This window comes from Nyctereutes procyonoides, unplaced genomic scaffold (assembly GCF_905146905.1).
Source record: "Nyctereutes procyonoides isolate TBG_1078 unplaced genomic scaffold, NYPRO_anot_genome, whole genome shotgun sequence".
Taxonomy (NCBI): domain Eukaryota; kingdom Metazoa; phylum Chordata; class Mammalia; order Carnivora; family Canidae; genus Nyctereutes; species Nyctereutes procyonoides.
In genome coordinates, this window is record NW_026575131.1 from 44,486,341 (window position 1) to 44,510,050 (window position 23,710).

At 53.6% G+C, this 23,710-nt stretch overlaps 1 protein-coding gene across 6 annotated transcripts in view; it reads right to left on the reverse strand.

The window, feature by feature from the left end:
- The window catches only part of CRTC1 (CREB regulated transcription coactivator 1), a 79,308-nt gene that overhangs the window by 30,781 nt on the left and 24,817 nt on the right, over positions 1-23,710 (reverse strand). For 4 of the 6 annotated variants that reach the window (XM_055343538.1, XM_055343537.1, XM_055343536.1 and 1 more), the window contains exons 2-5: positions 4,711-4,827; positions 3,447-3,494; positions 1,780-1,917; positions 707-768 (exon numbers count right to left, since the gene is read on the reverse strand). In XM_055343538.1, the coding sequence (XP_055199513.1) occupies positions 707-768; positions 1,780-1,917; positions 3,447-3,494; positions 4,711-4,827 (365 nt within the window). The remainder of the gene's footprint in view (positions 1-706; positions 769-1,779; positions 1,918-3,446; positions 3,495-4,710; positions 4,828-23,710) is intronic. The other 2 variants (XM_055343539.1, XM_055343535.1) reach the window with 1 other exon arrangement.

Here is a 23,710-nt window from a genome sequence, read left to right on the forward strand (position 1 = left end):
TATGGTAGGAATTTAATTAATTATTAAATTATACATTACATATGATAGTTCATATATGTATACATATATATATATACATATATGCATTTTATAAACAACTTACTTTTGATCTTTGGTGAAATCACCTATATTTTTTTCACATGTGGTAAAATATATGTAACATAAAAATGATCATTTTAACCATTTTTAAGTATACACTTCTGGTGTAAGTAAATAGCAGGATGGTGTGCAACCATCCTGCTATTTACTATAGGTATTAACTATGTTGTTATTCTAGATCTTTGTAGAAAATGGTATTATCAATTTTTCCCCCCTTCTAGGTAAACTTATATGTATTCTTAATCTTCTGGTAATAAATGTATAATACTTTTATAATCACATTTTCAATGACTGTTCAGAAATGTGGGAAACTACTCATAATATAATAATACATGAAAAAAGACAAGTTACGATACTGAATATCCAACCTAATCCCAACTCTGTCTATAAAAGAAAAAAAAATCATGGAAGAAAAAAAAAAAAATCCCTGGAAGACTCCAAAGCTATGACCTTGGTGTTAGAGGGATAGAGTTGATTTCTAGAAACTTCTGGATACTTCTTAGTTCTGTCATTTTAAAGTGACTGTATATTGGTTTTCCAAGCACAAGCATGATGTAAGTTTGTTTTTCTTTCCAAGAGGGCTGAGGGCCGGTTCTGGGTCACTGACCTTCTCCAGCTGGTGTCCGCGGGCGGCGAGAGGTACACGGTGCCGTATGGGCAGCTGTCCGCTTGAGTGTGAGTTAAGGGGACAGCACTGTTGGCTCAGGCCCCACCTCGAGCCCCAGGAACCTCGTGGCCAGGCTGCTGGGAGCCTGCAAACAGCTGGGGCCGCAGGGCGGGGGCCTTTCCTGCCTGGCTGCAAGCAGCCCCCGGGGTTCGGCCCTGTCCACCTAGCACTCAGCACTCACCCCCTGCAAGCACACGTGCGGGCTGCACCCCTTCCAAGAGGGGCCTCGCCTGTGAAATTGGGGCCCATGGGGGGCAGTGGGGAGTCTAGTTCAGCTGACCTGGGTCTTGACTTTTAATTCTAGGCTGACAGGGCAGCTCCCCAGGCCCGAGGGCTCTGTCTGGGGCCCAGCTGGTTGGGCTGCCCCAGCCACGTAAATTGAGAACTGGGAAGTAACAGGCTTCTCTGTTCTAGAATGCTGAGAGTGGCAGGGGGTTCCAGAGAGCAGCCACTTAGACTCTTCTTGATGGAGGAGCCTGGCTGGCCAAGTACCAAGGAGCAGCCAAGTCTTGGGACTTGGGGGTGGGGGAGAAAGTCCCGACAATCTCTGCCTGGCCAAGGTGCAGAGGAGAGTTCTTCATCTTCAGATGGAGCCTCCCTTGGATCTGTCTGGGTCTGGCTCAGACCCCCACCCCAGCCCTGCTGCCTGGGCTTGGCTACCCTCCACATAGCCCCGACATGTGAACACGCTGCTCACAGCCTTTCTGGGTTCCACTGCCCAGCCAGGCTGCGGACACAGTGTGGTCTGACCTGACCCTCCCCAACCCTCACGGCACGCTGCGCGCTCCAACAATCTTGCTTCCTGTGTGCCCCTGTCCTAGTCAAAGGCCTCCAGCTAGCCACCCTGCCTCCTCCAGAGTGGCCCTCAACTGCGCCCTCTCCTGGTGCTGCCTGGGAATCCTGGGGGGCTGGAGCAGCCCTTATTCCAGCTCCAAGGCTGGAGGCTCAGTCAGTGAGACTCCAGGTCCTATAGTCACCAACAGTCCCACCCCCATCCTCTGGGTAAAAGATATCTGCCGTCCATGTTTGTCCACTGACAAGGGCCGGCGATGTGGGGAGCCAAGCCGGCCACGCTCTCGGTATACTCTGTCCACCAGCCCGTGGTGCCGGGTGGTTCGGCTGGTGTCCAGGCCTGAGGACTGGAAGGGTGTCTGGGCGAGGAGGGGGAGGGGAGGAGACCAGAAAAGAGAGAGAAACCCAAACAGTTATCAGCTGTGATCTGAGATCCAACCCAGGTCTGCCCCCAGGATCTGACCTCAGGGCCCCCCACTCTTGAAACACCCTTTGTCACCACTCTGCAGCCTGGACAGGCTTCCTCCTGCAGCCAGGGCCCCCAGCCTTTGAGCACTGCCGGGGTAGGGGAGAGCTGGGAATCCTGGATGCCGGGCGGCAGGCGTGCAGTGCGGCTGGCATGCACGGGCCAGGCAGAGCAGCACAAGCTCGGGGCCCGGTGCCGGCTGGGGTGCCAGGGGTGCAGACGGCCCAAGCGCCCCCCAGCCTTGCCAGGTGCAGACAGGCCTCCGCCTTCTCTCTCTGGGCCTGGCTGGCCTCCTCTTCCCACCTACGTCATCCCTGGAGGGGCCTGCCAAAAGACAGCCCCCAGGGCTTCCAGCCGAGGACGTCAAGGGGCCCACCTGGCCAAGTGCTGGCTCCCCGGAGGCTCCTTATTGAGCCCTGGCTGGTCTTGATTTGAGATGAGCCCCCCACATTCTCCCCCACCATCTCATCCCTTCACCACTGGAGCCAAGCATAAGCACTTTCCAGAGCCCTGGCCCACAGCTTGGCCGGAAGGGGCTCCCTTCCAGCACCTGGGGCTGGCACGAGGCCTCCGGCCAGCCCTTGCTCCCTCTGCTCCATGCCACTGGGGCTCCTGGGAGCCTGCTCCCTGCCTATCCTGGTGCCATGGGGCCGCTTGCCAGCTCTGGAGGCAGCCGGTCCCCTCCAAACCCCACCATCTGGCCCTTGGGCCCTTCTGTCTTCTTTGGGCAAAAATTGCCAGGCAAAAGCAATTTCCTTCCAGAAGACTGCCACTGGCTGGAATCACTGCTCTTCCCTACCCATCCAAACACCTGGCCCAGTGTTCAGGGCTGACTGTTCTCCCTGGAGTCTGGGGCCCCCTGTCCCTCTCTGACACAGAAAGGGCCCTGCCGGCTTGGGTCTTTCTGCACTTTTGCCTCCAAAAAGGCCTTGGGCCTGGAGACTTCAGGGACTGAGGGAAGGTGGGAACCCTACCATCCAGGCACAAACACCGGAGGGCAGGGGCTGTCCATCTCCTCCCAGAGATGCCTAGAAGGCCGGAGGGGAAACCAAGGCAGCTGAAGCAGAGCCAGAGGCAGAGAGAAGCTCGGGCCCAGCCACAGCCCAGCTTACCAGGCTGCACCTAGGATACACACACACACTTGTATGTGCATGTGTCACGAGAACGAACCATGCAGCATTGACGCCCATGCTCGGATCCCCTAGGCAGGGGTGGGGTGGGGGAAGTGGGGGAGCTCTCGGCGCAACCACACACATTCCGCCCCCCCCCCCCCATACAGGGCAGGGGGAGGTGCAGAGCAGATCCACTTCCGTTTGGCAGACAGGACACTTCCCGCCAGGCCACTGGGGCGACCACGCAAGGATACCCAGCACCCACGCACGTGCCAGGGACGCCGAGGCCTCAGCCCAGGGGCTCATTTACCAGAGAGACAGGAGCCGCTGCCAGGGCCTCCCCCAGATATCCGCTGGGCTGAAAATGCAAAGAACCGAGACTTTGAGACACTCCTGCCTCGTCCGGCCCCCCAGCAGGATGCCCAACAGGCCCCAGTATACCCTTGGCCCAAGGGGGCTTTACGCCAGCCCTAGCCAGGGCCGTGCTGGGGGAGGGGTGCCCAGAGAGATGCCCTCCATGATGGAGAAGGGGATGGGGGAAACAGGAAGGGGAGAGGCAGGAGAAGGGGAGAAAACTCAAACTAGGAAGGGCCTTGACAAAGAGGTCAGGCTCTTGGAGCATATTCAGAATCAGCACAACAGCCCCACACGTCTGCTCCGGCAAGGAGGCCATCTGGGAAGGGCTATGCTCTGAAGAGCCCAAGGGATGTGGACCTGAGCCAGTCTAGGGAACCCCAGGCCAGTGCCCTGCTGCACCCCAGCAATGGTATGGGAGGAGTGGGAGCTAGGGAGTGACTCGAGTGGGTGGGGGGACTGAGCTCCATGAGGGACAGGCCTCGCTCCACCTGGCCTGTCAACACATGGACAGACGTGGCTGTTTGAGGCCCTGTCCCAGCAAAGGGGTAGGTGTGTGGCCGTCTGGTGGACCTGTCCCTACAGAGCCCACATAAGCTGGGGGTGGCCCCGGCTCTCAGCTCCACTTCCAGGCTCATCTCACCCCTGCTTCCACTTGCAGACCAGGGTCAGGGCACAGCCTGGGGTAAGAGGCCAGCCCTGCACCCACGCGGTGGGCCTTATCTCTCATTATTTATGATAAGGACGTACACGGCGGCTGTGTGGCCTGCGGGAGCCGTGTTGTGTGCGTCTCTGCCAAGAAACGTTTGCAGACAAGTGGGGTCAGGCCACAGGGCCTCCTTCTGAGAATTGCTGGGCTTGCGGATTAGTGAGGCAGGATGGAGCCAAGCCCCAGAGGCCCCGAGCGGTTCCCGATGCCGCACAGCCGGCCAACAGGTGTAGCGGCTGCCGAAACGCTCTTGGCCAGACCACAGCCTCGCTGCGGGCTCTGCTGACAGGGGAGAAGCAGGGGGGATCCAGGCAAGGCCTGACCAAGCCATCCCAGGGACAGGAAAAGAGTAGGTGGGGGCAGGGCGAGACAGGCTGCGACAATTATTTGGTGACTCCAGCTATCCGCAGCGGCTGACACACACGCTTGCTCGCTCTGTGTCCAGAGTGGGGCCCGGATATGATGTACACCAGGTGGGAGGCTGTGCAGGAGAGGGGGGATGGGGGCTCACCTGGAAGGGCAGATCCACGGTGCCACTCCCAATCTGGTTCACGTTTGGCAGGGACCCGCCGTAGTACTGGCCACGGCTTGGGCCCAGCTGCAGGTACTGAGACTTCTGGAGCTGGAGCTGAAAGAGAAGCCAGCAGCTATAATGTGGGCCTGAAGCCCTCCAGAGTACATCATGAAGAATGCCACCTCAGGGGGACCAGGAAGGAACCAAGTGATGGGGTCAATGGCATCAATCCAGAGGGTGTGGGACCCTGTGACTCAGATACTCAAAGGAGCCAGGTGTCTCTCCACCCAAAACAGCAGAATCAGAAGCCCAATAGCGTGCCCTGTGGGGATGTGCCCCCTTGAACTCAGTGGGGGCGGGGGGGGGCGCTGCTGGTTTACTTGTACTGTTTGTGAATGAGCAAGAGAGTATGGGGCAGACCTGGAGCCCAGAGCCTGTGGGGGAGGCCCCTCACCCACCCTGGGGAACCATTTCTTATCAGCCAAAGACTGCGTTCCTGGGGCACGGGCCAGAGGCTGCAAACTGACGCCCGGACAGAGGAGAAATCGTCTTTCCAATGGCCTGAATCCGAAGGGCCGTTTCAGAAGCACAGCGCTGGTTTTCAAAGTGCAGGATGTGTGATCCCTCTGGCAGCATACATGGGGCAAACGGACCTGCCAGACCCCACCCGAGTTGTAAGGGGTCCTGCCCAAGCCCCCAGGCTCCTTCTGCCTGGTTTGCTGGCCCACTGGAGCTGGGCCCAGTGGAGAACCTTCATCTGGGATGGCCTCATGCCTGCGGAGGCCTCCACCCGTCACTCACATGGGGATCTGTCCCATGGGGCCACACCTCTGAACCCAGCTCCCTGACCAGCCACGGCTGAATTGGGGTGAGGCTGGGACCTGGCCTCCTCCCCCTTGAATAGCTGATTCCACTTTCCTGGGAACAACAGCAGATGTCCCTGGCGTGGTCAGCGCCACTCGTGGCCCTCACAGCTGAAGGTCCACAACACCTGCCACACACCCCCGAGGAGGCAGGCGTCATGTCTAGGGGGTGGTGGCTGGGCACTCGGGAGGGTGGGTGTCTGTTCTGGCTCTGGCTGGGGCGGTTGCTAGGGTCCACACTGTGTACACAACAAGGCCAGCTCACGTTCCCTCACAAACAGCTCCTGGCAGCACTCTGTGAGCTAGCTGCCCGCACCGCCCCACTCTCCCACGCCATCCCCTGCTTCCTCGGGGGCCTTGGATACTGGACAGGGAGGTGAGGCCCGGGAACTGGCCGCCCGCCCAGCAGAGCACCTCACCCAGGTACACAGCTGTTTCCTGTAAGCTATAGTGGTGTCAGGAGGGAGACTGCTTTCCTTGTTTCATCCTTCATAAGTGGTTCCTGGGGTCTGCAGGGCCTGGCCCAAGGTCTGTCTCCGATGGCTGGAGATGCTCACTGTGAACATCCCACTGTGTTCCTTCCACCCCACAGTCATTCAAGATGGAATAGGCCAGCCCCCGGCCAGGGAAAGGGGGAGACCAAGCAGCTTGGGGCCCCCACCACTGCCTGAGCACAAGTCACCTTAGACCCAAGACATCCAAGTGCTTCCTTGTATTTGAGCCTTGTGGCAGAAGCCAGCATTGCATCCAACTCTCAAGGACCACGTGGCCCCCTTTTTGGCCTCGGTTTCTCCCTCTCATTTGTCCAGGAGTGTATAGGAATACCTGGCATGTGAAATAGGAAGTACTTACACCACATGCATTTTTGTCACAGGCTGAACTGCCAGCTCAGGGAGCCCCAGCATCCCATCCAAGCACCCCACAAAACCACCATGTTCCAGTACAGAAAGAGCCTGGTGTTGGGGACAATCTACAGGACTGGGAAGTGACAGGATGCTCATGCTCACATGCTATTGCGACACCAGTCCTCCCAGGCCCTGCCTCTGTGTGCACCCTTCTCTCTAGCAATGGCCTCCTACCCACCTCCACACTTTACCACAGGACTGTCAGGTATTAGAGTACAGCTTCTGGATTTGGAGTGGAAGGTGTGCAGGGCCCTGTACTACTTCTGGGGGACCCTGTGTCTGTCCCTGGTTACATATTAGCTGCACAGGAAAGTGTCCACCTGACCTAGAAAAGTCTGGCCTTTGTCCCCCAGCTCCTGAGAGGTAGAAGCCCTCTGAACATCCTGCCTAACAAGACGATCTTTGTTTGTCTGGGGCCTGGGGTGGTCTATGCCAACAGTGTGATTTAGGGCAGGAGGCTTGGGTCATGTGGAATCAGCTTGCCCTCTACTGGGGCTAGAGACGGAGGTCACCCATGTGGTAATCAGCCAGCTCCATGTGGGTGAGCCCCAGTAAAAACCATGGACACCAAGGTTCAGGGAGCATCTCCATATGGTAGTACACCCTGCATATTGTCACACAGCAGTGCTACAAGTGAAAGCTGTCCACACGACTCCACAGAGAGGGGATAACCAGAAGTTCCATGTCTGGAACTCTGCTGGGTGCCATTCCAGACACCTCTTCTCTTTGCCGATTATCATCTGTGTCCTTTTGCTTGTAGTAAACAGTAACTGGAAGTGTAATGGCTTCCAGGGAGTCCTGTGTGCCTCAAGTAAACTGCTGATCTGAGCATGGTCTTGGGGTCCCCCTAACTTTGCAGGAGCTAACTGCCCCCAGGCCTGGCCAGGAACCCCCAGGGTACTGAGGTGAGAAGATACCAGCCTGGGGCCCCCTGCCCAAGGACCTGTCGCTTCAGAGGCCCCACGGGAAGGAAGGACAGCAGAGTAACACCACCAGGCAAGACCTGATAAGCTGCTGAATGTTGAAGTGTGAGCCTCTTCCTATTGCCAAGCCACAGCCCCACCTGCATCCTTCCACCCAGGAGTCCTCACTGTGCAGCCCCCCCAATGGCACCTGCCCTAATCTTGCCAAAGGGCTCTGTAAACCCAGCATCCAAGCCAGAGCCTGTGGCTTAGTAGCACCTGCTCACAGAATACATGTCCGAACATGTGAGTGAGTGAGTGAGTGAGTGAGTGAGTGAGTGAGTAGTGAGTGAGTGAGTGAATGCCACTGTTCCTGTTCTCAAGGGCTGACTTTCCCAAACCAGGTGACAGGCCCATTTAGAGGCCAACACAGCTCCCAACACTTAGAGGCTCGAGGTCAAAGTAGGGTTTGGATGCCTCTGCCTCCCCCCACCCCATCCTCATGGCTGTTGGAAAGGGCAGTGAGACCCAGACAAGGCCATCATGTGCTGGAGGACACGTGCTAGAATAGGAGACCCACATCTCCCAGGGCTCCCCCTTGCTCCCCTTGGCCTGTGGTTAAATAGCCTGGGGTGAGTCCAGGCTCCCCAACTATGAGAGTGGACCCCACTCCAGATTCAGAGGGCCTGGGCTGAGGGTGGGTGAGCACCCCCATTACCCATGCTTTTGCCATTACTTCCTTGCCTTCTGCTCTCCCCACTCCTTTGCCTCAAAGCACCCTGAGTCTGTGTGCCCTCAGGTCCTGGGCCTCTAACAGCCCCATGCCCATCCCACAGGCCTCCCTGACACTCTACCCAAGAAGCAGCACCTTCAAATCACTATCACATCAGTCTCTAGCTTGGTTTATGTTGCTTTAAATAAAATTTTCAATGCAGAAGCTGTAGATTTACAGAAAAACTGCAGATGATACACTGTTTCCTTACAGCCCTTACCCAGCTTCCCCTAAAGCCACCCTCCTGCCTTCCAGGGGCAAAATTAGGAAAGTGGCAGTTGGTGCAGCACGCCTGGCTGACCCAGACCTACTTGTGTGAAGCCTTAAGTGTGTCCCATCCGGTTTGCTGTACTGGAAACACCTTTGTTCCATGACCCTGCCCCCCATTCACATCCAGTCCCCACCAGATGGTGGGGACCCAAGACTCAAGGTCTGCTGGTCACACTGTGTCCACTGCCAGGACTATGTGTGGTCATGTTGGACCCCCAGTAAGTACTATCACGTGTCTGCCTTACGTCCTACCAGCCGGCTGAGGCCTCAGATCTTTCCAGAACAATATTCCCTTCCATGCCTCTCAAATCCTCTTTCTCTCAGGTTTAAACTGACTGAACAAGCAGCAGCAAGACTGAGGGGTCAGAGACACCTCAAGGCGGAGGCCACCCAAGATAGACGGTCAAGAAGTGTAGCACAGACCCTGGCCACCCTGTGCTCAATGTCTCCCCACCCCAAGCATTACAGATGGCACCCCTGGTGTCCCTGAGCCCCCACTATGGGCACAGAGCCTTTTCCAGTACATTTAAGCTACCACAATAGTCCTACCTTCAGTGTCCCAAGGCTACCGTAACAAAAGACCACAAACAGGGTGGCTTAAAACAAGAATTCACTCTCACAGTTCAGGAAACAGAAGTTCAACATCAAGATGTGGGCAGGGTTGGTTCCTTCTTTTTTTTTTTTTTTAAAGATTTTATTTATTCATAGAGACAGAGAGAGAGAGAGAGAGAGAGAAAGAGAGAGGCAGAGACACAGGCAGAGGGAGAAGCAGGCTCCATTCAGGGAGCCTGACGTGAGACTTCATCCAGGGCCTCCAGGATCACGCCCTGGGCTGCAGGCGGCACTAAACCGCTGCGCGTGGCTGCTCTGGTTCCTTTTTTTTTTTCCTTTTTTATTTTATTTTATTTATTTATGATAGTCACAGAGAGAGAGAGAGAGAGAGAGAGAGAGAGAGAGAGGCAGAGACATAGGCAGAGGGAGAAGCAGGCTCCATGCACCGGGAGCCCGACGTGGGATTCGATCCCCGGTCTCCAGGATCGTGCCCTGGGCCAAAGGCAGGCGCTAAACCACTGTGCCACCCAGGGATCCCAGGTTCCTTCTTGAGGCTCTAAGGCAGAGTCTGTCCCAGGCCTGTCCCAACTTCTGGTAGCTCCAGTACTCCTGGGCTTGTGGCCACATCCCTTCAGTCTCCGCCTCCACCCCCACATGGCCTTCCCCTATGCATGTCTCACATTTCCCTCTCCTTTCTCTTATAACACCTGTCACTGGACTCAGTGCCCACCCTAATCAAGAATGATCTCAAAAAAAAAAAAAAAAAAAAGAATGATCTCATCTTAAGCCCCCTTAATTATATCTGCAAAGACCCTTCTGTCAATAAGGTCACGATCTCAGGTTCTGGACTGTGCTTTTTGGGGGGATACAATTCAACCCAAGACAGGCATTTTGAGGGGAGCAGCAGCACATACCATTTTCCAGATGGGAAAGGCAAGACTTGTTAGGCAAAGGAACTGCCCAAGGTCACCCAGCTTGGAAATGGCTGAGCAAGACATAGACTCTACTTCTGGAACTTGATCCCTGTGTGGCCTGCAGACAGGTAGGCAGCTGGCGCCACACAGTGTCATAGGCCATGTGGCATCATGGATAAGAGCACATTAGCTCCTCTGGGAGCTTCCAGTCAGAACGTCAATCCAATGACAAGTCTACGACCCTGACTCCATCAAGGTGAGACCCAACATATGTCTCTGTAAAAAGCCATTTCAGATCCTGTCTCAGCCCGAGGACCCTTGTTTCCAGGCAGGGTACTCCCACTTCCTGATACAACAGCCCATGCCTGGACCACCTCCCTCCACTACCCCACACAAAGTCCTCTCCCTTGTCCCAACCTGACCCCCACTCCCTCTGCAGAGCCCCATGTAAATGGTGGCTTCTCCAGCCTCTCCCAGCCAGCGCACTTTCCCATGTCAGCACGGTGCATATCCCCCACCTCCATCCATGCCCACAACCCCTGCTGGGCACATCCCCCAACCCCATTGGTACCTACTAGCCTGGCAGAGGGGAAGCCACAAGATTGGGGAATGGGGGCCAGTGGCCCTGGGAAGGCATGGTATGATACACACACACACGCACACGCACACACATGCTTCCCCAGCGCAGCCCCCAGTTCTCCAGGACCCTGCACAGGATGCAATGAGATACACCTACCTGACAGCCCCTCCCAAGTCCTCACTCTCTAGATGAAGCTGGCCTTGGCTTCCCCCCACCCCCAACCCCTACCAGCAATCACCATGGCAACTGGCCAGCCTTCTAATGAGATTAAGCAGAGCAGACCTGCTGAAGGCTGAGCTCTGTCCTCTGCAAAGCCAAGACAGGCATGGGGGCTATGCTGCAGAGGGCCAGGAAGGAGTTGTGTGCTCCAACCTGATGTTAGTTCCCCATCACCACCAAAAAGGGCCTGCATGGTCTGGCCCTCTGTTCTCTACCACCAGAGCTGGTTGCTGCCTCAGTGTTCACACTGGCACTCACTCCTCCACTGGGTCAGCCCAACACTGTGCATCTCTCTTCCAAAGGATCACTTTTTCCCACAGCTCACTGTCCAAACCCACCTGACTGAGGTCTATCTCCTCTTATCAGACTGTCAGCCCCACAAGGACCCTGGCACAATGGAGTAGCTTGGCATCCACGTGAAGAAACTTGTCTGGATGAACACATGAGTGCAGAATGCACTCAGGGTCCCACACAGGGATGATTTTCCTCCTGCACCCACACAGGACTACTTGTCCCCCCAGGTAAATCGAGGCCCAAGGGAGACTGGCCAGCTGCCCAAGTGCAGAGGCAAAGAACCACTGTGAGAGGGAAGTAGAGAGTGAACACTCTCTGGAATGGATCAGAAGAAACCTAGGGCTCTGGGAGAGACAGCTATGTACACATAAGTATCTGACCAAGAAGGTCCATGACTGCTTTTTCTTTCTAAACTTATTTATTGAAGATTCACAGGCATAAAATGAACCACTTTACCACGTAAAATTCAGTGGCATACAGTACATATGCAATGTTACATGCAACCATCACCTCCATCTAGGTTCAGAACATTTCTACCACCCCAAAAGGAGACCCTGTCCCCATCAGCCACTCTCCACCCCCCTTCCCCAGCCTCTGGCAACCACCAACCTGCCTTCTAAGTCTATGGATTTGCCTGTTCTAGACATTTCACATAAATGGAATCACATAACATGTGGCCTTTTATGATGGGCTTCTTTCACTCAGCACAATGACTTTTTTTTTTTTTAAAGTAATCACCATGCCCAGTGTGGGGCCAAACTCATGACCCCCAGATCAAGAGTCACACCCTCCACCAACTGAGCCAGCCAGGAGTCCCTCATTCAGCACAATGGTTTTAAGGTTTATCTGTGCAGTAGCATATGTCCAAGATTCTTTCCTTTCTCTGGCTGAGTAATATTTCCATTATAGGGATGGACCACATTTACCAATTCAGCTTCTCATGAACATTTGGGTTGTTTCTACCCTTTGGCAATTCTGATTAGTACTGCTGCAAATTGAACAGGTGAGTACCAGTACCCGTCTCAGTCCCTGTGTTCAAATCTCTAGGAATACAGCTAGGAGTAGAGCGGCTGGGTCACATGGTAATTCTGTATTTATCTTGTTCAAGAACTGATGGACTGCTGTCCACTGCACCATGTTACATTCCTGCCAGCAGCACCCGAAGAGCTGCAATTTCTCCACATCCTAACACTTTCTAGTTTCTGCCACATGATGGGTGTGAGGTGGTCTCTAATTGTGGTTTTGATTTGCATTTCCCTGATGATTAATGATAGGGTACAACTGCTCGTGTGCTTATTGGTCATTTGTATATCACCTTTGCAGAAATGTCTATTTGAGTCTTTTGCTCATTTTTAAACTGGGCTGTCTTTTCCCTGTTGCGTTCCAAGAGGTCTTTATATATTCTGGATAACTTTTTTATATATATTTTGGATATTAACCGCTTATCAGCTACATGGTTTGCAAAAACTTCCCACATTGTAGGTATTTTTTAAAGATTTTATTTATTTATCCATGAGAGACACAGAAAGAGAGGCAGAGACATAGGCAGAGGGAGAAGCAGGCTCCCCCGCAAGGAGCCTGATGCAGAACTCGATCCCAGGACTCATCACCTGAGCCAAAGGCAGACGCTCAACCACTGAGCCACCCAGGTGCCCCATAGGTTGTCTTTTCACTTTCTTCCTGGCCATCAGATGCATGAAAATTTTTTAAAGTTTTTTTTTAAATTTTTATTTATTTATGATAGAGAGAGAGAGAGAGAGAGAGAGAGAGAGAGAGAGGCAGAGACACAGGCAGAGGGAGAAGCAGGCTCCATGCACCGGGAGCCTGACGTGAGATTTGATCCCGGGTCTCCAGGACCGCGCCCTGGGCCAAAGGCAGGCGCTAAACCGCTGCGCCACCCAGGGATCCCCTGAAAATTTTTAATGTTGATAAAATCCAAATGATCTATTTTTTTGTTGTTGCCTGTTTGTTTGTTTACTTAAGTAGGTTCCATGCCCAGTGGGGAGCCCAATGCAGGGCTCAAACTCACAACCCTGAGACCAATACTGGATCTGAGATTGAGTCTGATGCTTAGCCAACTGAGTCACCCAGGTGTCCCTGCTGCTTACTGTTTTACTGTCATATCTAAAAATCCATCACCTCAGGATGATTCACACCTGTGCTTCCTTCCAGGTTTTCTAGATTTAGATCTTAGTCTCTGGTACACTGTGAGTTAATTCTTAAATTTGTTGCAGCCCGGGTCCCACCTCACTGGTACCTCCCCCTCAGGAGGGCTCTGCACGGAGGAACACCCAGCTGACCCTGAGGAAGTGTGCTGGTACGCTGGAGTGGCTCATCTAACGTCTGCTGAGCGCGGGAGGGAATACTGAATGAAGGAGGGAATGAATGAAAGCGTCACAGGCGTGTGGCCTAGCGTGGATTCCAGGCTGAGTCACCCCTGCCCCCGGCCCCCTGGCCGACTGAGACACTCCCCAGCTGCCTCCTCACTCGTTCCCAAAGTGTAAATACAGAACCAGATACACAAACACCGAGTGCGCCTCGGAATGCCTTTAATCAGGCTCTGCTGCCGCTGCCAAATTCCCAACCCTGGCTGAATCACAGGGTCCTCTGTGAGCACGTTTTGTTTCCCTTGTTGGTGGCGGCTGGTGAGTACAGACATTCCGGCTGGGATGTGTGAAGGGTCCCTCGGGGTCTGAGTGCAGCACAGCTGGCTCACAGGAGCCTCTTTCTCTGTGAACAAGACCCCGGCCCTGCCAGCCGGCTGGGAGCCAAACCTGGGTGGGGACTTGCAGCAGCTCTGAGATGGGGGACATGGCTTCACCTCCATTTTACAAGGGGAGGAAACTCAAACACTAAGGGACAACAGGCGTGTCCCCAGGTCACTAGGTGACAGGAGGGGGTTACAACCCAGGGTCTTTCTTCAGCAAGGTCCACAAGGCCCTCCCGCTTTCTGCCTCTGGGCCTTTGCACCCAATTCATTCTTTTCTAGAACCTTCCATGGAGCTCCTTCTCATCGTTTAGGTTTTAGCCCAAATATCACCTCCTCAAGAAGCTCTTCTTGACCCCCTACTTCTAAAATAACCCTCTGTATTAACTCTGGCTGCCATAATAAAATACCACAGACTGGGCAGCTTGAACAACAGACACTTATTTCTTCCAGTTCTGGAAGCTGGAAGTCTGAGATCAGGGTGCTGTGCCTGTAAGAGCCCTCTTGCTGGCTTGGAGAAGGCCACCTTCTCCCTGTGTCCTCATGCGGCCTTTCTGGGTGGTGCGTGTGGGTGGAGAGAACTGTCCTCGTTCTTCTCCTCGTTCTTCTTCTCCTCGTAAGGATGCCTGTCCTATCAGATCAGGACCCCACCCTTATGACCCCAATTCAACTTTGTCACTTTCTCCTCACAGACCCCATCTCCACATACAGTCATATTGGTGATTAGGAATTCCACATATGAACTTGGGGGATACAATTCAATCCACAGCACCCCCTCATGGATATGTTGCCTGCCTGTGTCTGTCTGGCAGGCTGGTCTGCCCTAACAGCTGGAGCCCTGCTTGCCAAGCCTCCACAGACACCTCAGGGACCAGCGCCTAGCTCCAGGAAGTGACCACTGAGAGCTGTATTTGGAATTGGAAACTTCAGCCTGAGTCCTCTGGGAATACCCACAGCTAGCCAGTCCCAGACAAAGCCCAGGGACCCCAGGAATGTCCTAGCAGGAGCCCCCAGGGTGCAGGGTGCGGTGGCCTGCAAGGAGAGACCTTGGGGCCTGGCCCTGGAGAGCCCAAGAGTCAGTGAGGTAAGAGTGACAAAGAGTGCATGCTCCCCCAGGGCTGCTGAGCTGCCGAGACATAATGGGTGGAAAATCAGGGGCACCGCAAATTGTCCAAGTATAAAATTATGTGCCTATTCACTGGGGTCATGGGCTGGAGAATGAATGAGAATACCTAGAAAGCAGCTCAGGCAAGGGAGTGTACAAAGCAGGAACAGCCTGAGGTGGATCAGCTCAGCCCCTGCACTGGGCTAACCCCTGGCCCCCAAATTTACACCCATCTGGAACCTCAGAATGTGACCTTGTTTGGAAATAGAGAGTTTTGGGACACCTGGGTAGCTCAGCGGTTGAGCATCTGCCTTCGGCTCAGGGCGTGATCCTGGGATCCAGGACTGGGTCCCACATCTGGCTCCTTGGGAGGAGCCTGCTTCTCCCTCTCCCTGTGTCTCTGCCTCTCTCTCTGTGTCTCCCATGAGTAAATAAATAAATCTTTAAAAAAAAGAGAAGATTCTTGATATGAAGTCACCCTGGTTTAAGGAGATGTCTGAATCCTATTACTGGTATCCTTATAAGACGACACAGAGGGCAGCCTGGGTGGCTTAGCGGTTTAGTGCCGCCTTCGGCCTAGGGCATGATCCTGGAGTCCCTGGATCAAGTCTCGTATCGGGCTCCCTGCATGGAGCCTGCTTCTCCCTCTGCCTGTGTCTTTACCTCTCTGTTTCTCATGAATAAATAAATAAAACCTTAAAAAAAAAAAAAAAAGAGGACACAGAGGGGGCACCTGGCGGAGGGTCAGCAGGGTCTGAGACTCTTGATCTTAGGGTGGTGAGTTCAAGCCCCACACTCAGTCAGCAGGGTCTGAGACTCTTGATCTTAGGGTGGTGAGTTCAAGCCCCACACTGGGTGTGGAGATTACTTAAAAAAGAATATATATATATATTCTTTCATATTCTTTATATATATATATACACACACACACACATACATATGCACACACATATATATATACATACATATATTTTAAAAAGAAAAGAACACAGATACAGGAAAAAGGCCACGTGAAGGTAGAGGCAAAGATCAGTGATGCAGCCATAAGCCAAAAAACCCCAAGGGCTGCTAGCAGCCATCAGAAACTGGGAGAGAGGGCCTAGGACAGGTTCCCCTTCAGGATCCCCAGAAGGAGCCAACCCTGCCCACACTGTGATCTCTGACTTCCAGCCTCCGGAACTGTGAGAGAGTTCCTGTCATTTTAAGCCTCCTGGTTTATGGTTCTCTGCTATGGCAGCCCCACGAAATGAACTGCTGCAGAGTAGAGTCCATAGGGGACCCAGGGGAAAGCAGGGCCACTCAGCCAAGCTTGGGGTAGGAGGAGATCTGAAAATTAAACAATCAGGGAGGGCCAACCACGGGGCCCCTAAAGAATAAGCCAGAAAGGGTCCAGGCAGAGGGAACGAACAGCAGGGGCAGAGGTGAAGGCCCAGGGAGAGACGGAGGAAGGACAAGGCCAGGCCAGCTCTGTAGAGAGGTAGGGAGAGTGACACTGGAGCCCAGAGCAGGGCGGCACAAGGGGTGGTGAACTCCTGGCTGGGGACTCAGCGATTGCTAATACCACAGCCGGCTCACCAAGCAGGAGTGTCCCTGCACACTAACAACTGTGGAGGGGCCTAGCCCAAGACACACCCTCCATTAGGTCATGGGGGCTCCCACCCATAACCTCATGCCAACCCCATGCCAAGGTCCTGGGGGCTGTACTAAGTGGGGTAACATGGAGGTGGGGTCTCACCAAACACAGTGCTCAGCCCTGACTACACATGCCTCCAGCCTATGTCTGGGTACCACGTCCTGCAGGGCTGGGGTGGGATCCAGTGAGCAGGGACCTAGGTAGCATGACTCCGCCAACCATTCCCACACCCACATACTGACTGAAGGGCTGCAGCATGTCCCTGTCGGACCCACAGGAGGCTACACACAGCAGGCCATGAAAGTGGAATGTTCACTCACCCACCTCCGCCTTATATAAGCCCAGGTAGGTCTGGGAAGTGTTGGTGGTCAGGGGGAGACATGAGGGCCCCAAGCAGGAGACAGGGCAGTACTCTGTGGGCTCCATACACGGCCCAAAATCAAAGCTCAGTGCCACCAGCACAGCCACCTACAGACACAGGCCGCCTCCTGCTGTCATCTGTGGAGGCCACGGATGACCCTGGACTGCTGAGGCGGCTTTTTACATTCCAGGATGTCTGCTCGCCCTGGTTCCACGTCACAGTGCCCACAGGAGAAGAAGCCGACTGGCCCCCGAGGGGAGAGGATGACCAGCACACGAGAGCCACCCCACACCCCACCTGTCTGAATGCCAGGTTCCCACAGCACAGCTGAGCATGTTCACTGCTGGCCAGCATCCCCTGGGACAAGCGGCTGACCCCAGTACACATCAAGGCTCTGCCGCTCTGTCCAAAAGGCCAGCGGCAGCTGGCCTCACCTGTGACTTCTGGAATCTCTCCCAGCCTCCACGGGCTGCCCGGCCCTGGCCCACCAAGAGGCTCTGGGGAGGCCACAGGGTTGGACTGAGGAAAACAGAATCAAGTCAACTTCTAAAGAAGATCAGGCTTAAACAAGTCACTTGGATCTGTTGGTTATGACCTCGTTCTTATGTGACTTGCTTTCAGGAGCTGATAAGATCTAGATCTCTGACATTTTTAAGTCCAAACCACTTGGACACTGCAGCTCTTTCCGGGTTTTGCTAGGCCACTATTCATTCTGCACAGCTAATTAAGCTGAAGAAGCCTGGGAATAAAGTTTGGAACAAGGTTAAGAAAGTTCCTTTCCTTATAACAAAAACAAAGAGAGCCAGAAAGAGGAAGGGAGTCAGGATGGTGCAGGTAGCAGGGCACCAAGAAAGGGAGTGCTTCTCCAAGAGCAGGGACCCTAAGTCCAGAGGCTCTCTCTCTGCCCACTCCGACTCTCGGGCACTGTACAAGTTTCCTAGGGCTGCCGTAACAAACAACCACAAACCAGCGGGCTTGAAACAACAGGAATATATTCCCTCAGCACTCCAGGGGCTGGACAACTGAAATCAGGGTGTGGGAAGGGTTGGATCCTCCTGGAGCCTCTGACAGAGAATCTGTCCCAGGCCTCTGATCTGGCTTCTGGTAGCTGTTGGTGGTCCACAATGTTCCTGGACTCATAGACACCTCCTTCCAACCCTTACCTCTACCTTCACACAGCCTCCTGCTTGTGTGTCTCTGTGCTGTCTTCTTATAAGAACACCAGTCGCTTTTAGGGACCTCTCTTCTCTGGGACACCCTTCTCACGCTGACTTGATGACATCTGAAAGCCCTTATTTCCAAAAAGGTCTCGTTCACAGATTCTGACTGGACACAAATTTGAGGGTGGGGGACATTTTTCAAACCATCACAGTCACCCCATCCTGTGCCACCACAGGCCCCGTGCTAAGAACCTCTCACGATGGCAACACAAGCCCTGGTCCTTCCCCTGTAGCCAGCCCTTGGGCCTCCCCTCCCCTCCTGAGCCTCCATGTTTTCTGCTGATTACCTGAGTGCTAAGGGGTAAAGCCGGGTAGCACACGGACCCACCCAGCACACATCAGCCACAGCGGAAACAACTGGGACCCTGCCAGGCAGGTGGCCGGCAGCATCTGGAGAGTCATTTGGCAGTCTGTAAGGAGCCTGAACAACGCTCCTGCCCTCTGACCCACTAATCCCACTTCTGGGAAGCTCTCCTGAGGGAGATCGTCCAAAACTCAGATTTATGCACAAAAATGTTCCTGCATCATTGTTGTCAGAGCAAGGAGCTAAACTGTGCTGCAAGATTAGGCCAGGCCAGGGCGGAGCCTTCAATTCTGGAGAGGAGCAGGGGACACGTGCCCCCAGGCCGGAGGTGGAGAGGAGGGACAGCGCACTCTGCAGAGGTCAGTTCATGCAGGCACAGGCAGACCTGGAATAAAGCCAGGCCATTCCCTTTCCAGGGACATCCCCAAGTGGGGCTGGACACTGGAGTGTGCAGGGAGATAGGGCAGAGGAGCAGGGTGGCCAGCAGTCCCACAAATGCCCCTTGGGACAGGAAAGGAATTCTCCAGAACAAAGGAAGGGCTGTGGAGAAACATATAACTGGGGTGACCAAGGCCACCTGAGTTCAAAGCGGGGCTAACACTCCACGATATCCCTTCCAGGTCAGAGGCTGAAACAAATCCATAAACAGGCCAATGCAATGATCTGGACAGTAAGGGGTGCTGGAGAATGGGAAAGGCTCTCTGAAGATCATGGAGAGGGATCCTTCAACCTCAGTTGAATGGAGCCGGGGAAGGGGGATGCTCCAGGTGCAGTGGCCCCACAAAGTTTAGAGAGGAGGTTCCCCTACTCAGGCTGAGGGGCCTGGGGAGTTGGCAGAAGTGTGATCCTACATATAGACAGTGAGTCACAGACATCAGCCTGGTATACTCAGGACAGATGGGCACCCCCAGCACCAGGCAGGCCCCCTCAAAAAGGGCACAAAGATGGGAGTGGCAGGTAACCATGGGGAGGGAAATGGATGGGGGATGGGCAGGCAACAGGGTTGGAAACCCCTAACTGACAAAGTCAAGAACACAGTAACAGCAAAATCCAGCCAGAGCTTCCCCCAGCACTCAATGTGGGTCAACTCAAGTACATGCAGTGGGTTCTTCCTTTGTGTCCTTGAAAACTTACCTCCCTGTCCTCACTTCTGGAATCTGTGACTGACCTTATTTAGAAAAAAGGTCTTTGCAGATGTATAATTAAGGTAAGTATTTTGAGATGAAGCAATCTTCCTGTTTTATAGGGGTGGGTCCTCAATCTGATGACAAGTGTCCTTATAAGAGACACACAGGGACAAGGCCATGTGGAGACGGAGGCAGAGACTGGCATCACACAGTTCAAACCAGCAAATGCCAGAGCCCCCAGAAGCAGTGAGCAGCCAGGAAGCATCCTCTTCCAGTGGCCCTGCTGACCCCTTCCTTTCAGATTTCTGGCCTCCAGACTGTAGGATACTAAACTCCTGCTGCTGTAAGGCCCCCAGTGTGTGGTCCCTGTTACAGCAGCCCCAGGACACACACACTCATGGCGCCCCTAAGCCAGGGCCTTGTTACCCTTTTTTTTTTTTTTTTAAGATTTATCTATTTATTTTGAGAGACACAGAGAGGCAGAGACACAGGTAGAGGGGAAAAGCAGGCTCCCCGCAAGGAGTCCGATACAGGACTGGATTCCAATCCCAGAACTCGGAACTCTGATGCCAAAGGCAGCTGCCCTCCATCGCTGAGCCACTCAAGAGTCCCTACCTCTTCCTTTCAACATGAAAATGAAACTTAATTCCAGCAAACACAAAAAACAACATCTCTGCCGCAGCCCAACATCTAACAGTCTCAACTTCCACAAAGTGGACAGGGGACCCTGAGGCCCTGAGGATGCCGCCAAGGACCGGTGTTTGTGCCATGCTTCCCTCCAAGGATATCATTACTGTTGATACACACCCTGCCTTCCAGGGGCTCTGAGGGGACGGTGGCCAGGTGGTGACCCTCTCATCTGGGCCCCACATCCCTCCTGCTCAGAAGCCCTTCTGACCATCCAAAGCTCATGGCTCTTTTACGCATCCCCACCCCAAAGAGCCCCAAGGCAGGAAACATCAAATAGACAAGCACATGCCCCAGAGTTCCCCACAAGGTCCTCCATCCAGCAGGCACCAAGCCCACTGCTGGGAATGCTGCCCTGAACCTGTCACAGCCACAAACATCTGACACTTTAAACTGTAGTGTGGTGGCACTCCACATCCCCAGAGGCTGGACAGCCCCACAGCGGGATAGAGCTCTACACTTGTTGGCCTTAGGAGGGTGGATGCCCGCCCTTCCCAGGGCCTTCGCATCCATACCTAGCTCACAGGTACTTCCTGAGCACCAGTATCAGGGGCAGAACACTGGGGCAGACAGAAACAGACGTGAGGAGACTGAAGGTCAGGAGCAAACAAATTTATAAACTGTGGATGAACCATTCATAACTGCTGAAGGATGGAAACAACCCAACAACAAAGAGGTAAATAAAACATGGTCCATCCACGCAGTGGAATATCATTCAGCCATAAAAAAGAATAAACCCTCAGGTGGTTGAGTGTCTGACTCTTGCTTTTTGCTCAGGTCATGATCTCATCAGGGTCATGGATGGAACCCTGAATTGGACTCCACACTCAGCAGGGAAGTCTGCTTGAGATTCTCTTTCTCTCTCTCTCCCCCCGCCTCTGCCTCTCCCCCTCATGCCTGCATTCTATAAAATAAAATAAATAAATCTCAAAAAAATTTTTATTTTATCTTAGTTTAAAAATTGGGAGCTCTTGGTAATCCTTGGTGTTTCTTGGTTTGTGGCCACATCACAGCAATCTCTGCCTCTATCCTCCCATGGCCTTCTTAGAAGGACACAAGTCATTGGATTCAGGGCCCACCCTACTCCAGATGATATAATCTCAAGGTATTTAACTTAGTCACACCTCCAAAGACCATTTTTCCAAATTAGGTCTCAGTCACATGTTCCAAGGGTTAGGACCTGCACATATGTATTTGGGGGATACCAAGCAACCCATTCCACCAGGGCCGCTGTAAGGCTTATGGGGAGTAGGGTGTTGTCCAGTGTGCACATGGCCTGTGTCTGTGCCCAGTCATGCCCCTGGTCTGCCACTCCCTGGCCAGAGACCACAGCCCAGTTTGTAATCACTTGGCCTCAGTTTCCCCATCTGCAACATGGGGCTAGGAGTGCCTCCTTGGCAAGACGGTGGAGTGGTCAGATGATTCCCACACAGAAGAGTCACATGGTGACTGGGACGCAGTGAGCCTATGTACAGACACCAGGGGCCCATAGTGCATGTCCACAAAACCCATGGCTCTGTGCCCAAACAGCAGAGACTGCATCCACATTCAGCTGAGACTCTGGCCTCACTGGGACCCAGGTACCCATGTGCTTGAATGTAAGGCAGGTATGTCACTGAACCTTTCAGGGGGCCTTACTGGGGGCCAGGGGACCTGCCTGATGGAGGATCTGTTGTGGGTTGAATTGTGTCTCCCCAAAATATACATCCATGTCCTAACCACCCTGTACCTGGGCATGTGACCTTACTTAAAGACATCTTTGAAGATGACATTAGTTAAGATGAGATTATACTGGAGTAGGGTGAGTCCTAATCCAATGACTGGTGTCTTTATAAGATGACAAGAAGCTGGGATGCCTGGGTGGCTCAGCGGTTGAGCGTCTGCCTTTGGCTCAGGGTGTGATCCTGGAATCCCAGGATTGGGTCCCACATGGGGCTCCTTGCATGGAGCCTGCTTCTCCTGCCTCTGCCTGTGTCTCTGCCTCTTTTTCTGTAACTCTCATGAATAAATATATAAAAAATCTTAAAAAAAAAAAAAAAGATGAGGAGAAGCAGACACAGACACACAAGGAGACCACGTGGAGACAGAGGCAGAAACTGTGGTGATGCAGCCACAAGCCCAGGAATGCCAGAGCTTCCAGATGCTGCATGAAGCAAGGAAGGATCCTCTCCTAGGGAGCCTTTGGAGGGAGCACAGCCCTGCCAATTCCTTGATTTTTCAACCTCTGGCCTCCAGAAATATAAGAGAATAAATTTCTGTTGTTGAAGCCACCCACTTTGTGGTTATCTATTACAGCAGCCCCAGGACACTGAGATGGACATGAGACCCCATACATAGGTGTGTGTTGTATGTGGGAAGAGAGAGAAAACTTAAAACTTGTCATTTCTCTGCCTTGACTCTGAACACACCCTTAGGTGCACACAGCTTCTGAAACACGCAAGTACACTTCTCTATTTGTAGCTGAGGGAACAGATCCTTCGCAGTTTAATTTTAAATCTCGTTACCAATTGGATAACACAAATCACCAGCCGGAAGGCCGGCCACTAGAAATAGGGGCTGCCTCTCACCAAGGGGTCCCTTGGCCTAGGCTGGGAGCCAGACAAGGATGCTGCCACCGAGACAGGTCCTGTGCCTCCCCTGGCCCATCCCATCTTGAAAACATCAGGCTGAGTTTCTGACAGGTGCCAGACCTACTCTGGGGTATGGGGTCCCAGAAGGGACAAGGAAGTCAGCCTTTGTTGTGCTAGGGAGTCAGCACCTACTGGCTTCCCCTGACCCAGGTGTCACAGGGCAATCGGCCAGCAGCTGCCTTGGGCTGATGCCAAGCAGATGACTTTTGAAAATGGTATCGACATGCTGACACACAGCCTTGCTCAGGTTCTGGGATGAAGCCACCTCTTGCGAGCCGCTCCTTCACAGTGCTGCCTCCCTCCAGGATGGCTGGCAGGGGCCATGGGAAGATAAGACAAAAGCGAGATGCCCTCATTACCATGGGCCCAAAATAGCTTTATGCTCCATTTTTTAGACACAGCACAACTACAGAGTTACATAATGACAATGAAAGCCATTTTGTGGTCTGGAAGGCAGGATCCCGGAGGCTGCCCAGATCCCCCCTCAAACCCCTATCCTGGGCAGCACCTGCCCTAAGCATGGGGACGAGGCAGGGTTGGCCCTATGGCTGTTTCAACATCCTCAGACCACATGCTTGGACTGGTGAGATGGGCCCGGCACAGAACCGTGTGTGGCTCCAGTAGCTGGACAGGTGACACAGCAGAGTGACCATGAAGAGATAAGGCCAGAGGGCTGGCCAGGATGGGCTGGAACAGGTCCTAAGTGCTGTACCGAGGGGGCAGGCGAACACTGTGGAGTCGCCCTGGGGCCCCCCTTTCCTCTCCCCCTTGTCTCTTCTGTGAGAAAGTCCTGGCAACTCAACCTCCAGAGTTATGTGCGACTCTCACCCTGATCCCAGCCCATGTCATCTTGCACCAGGACACCCACCAGGACCTCCTCCCTAGTTCTGCCTGAAGCCTTCTCTTTCTCTGCACACTGCTGCCAGGAACCCTCCTTTTCCTTTTCTTGATT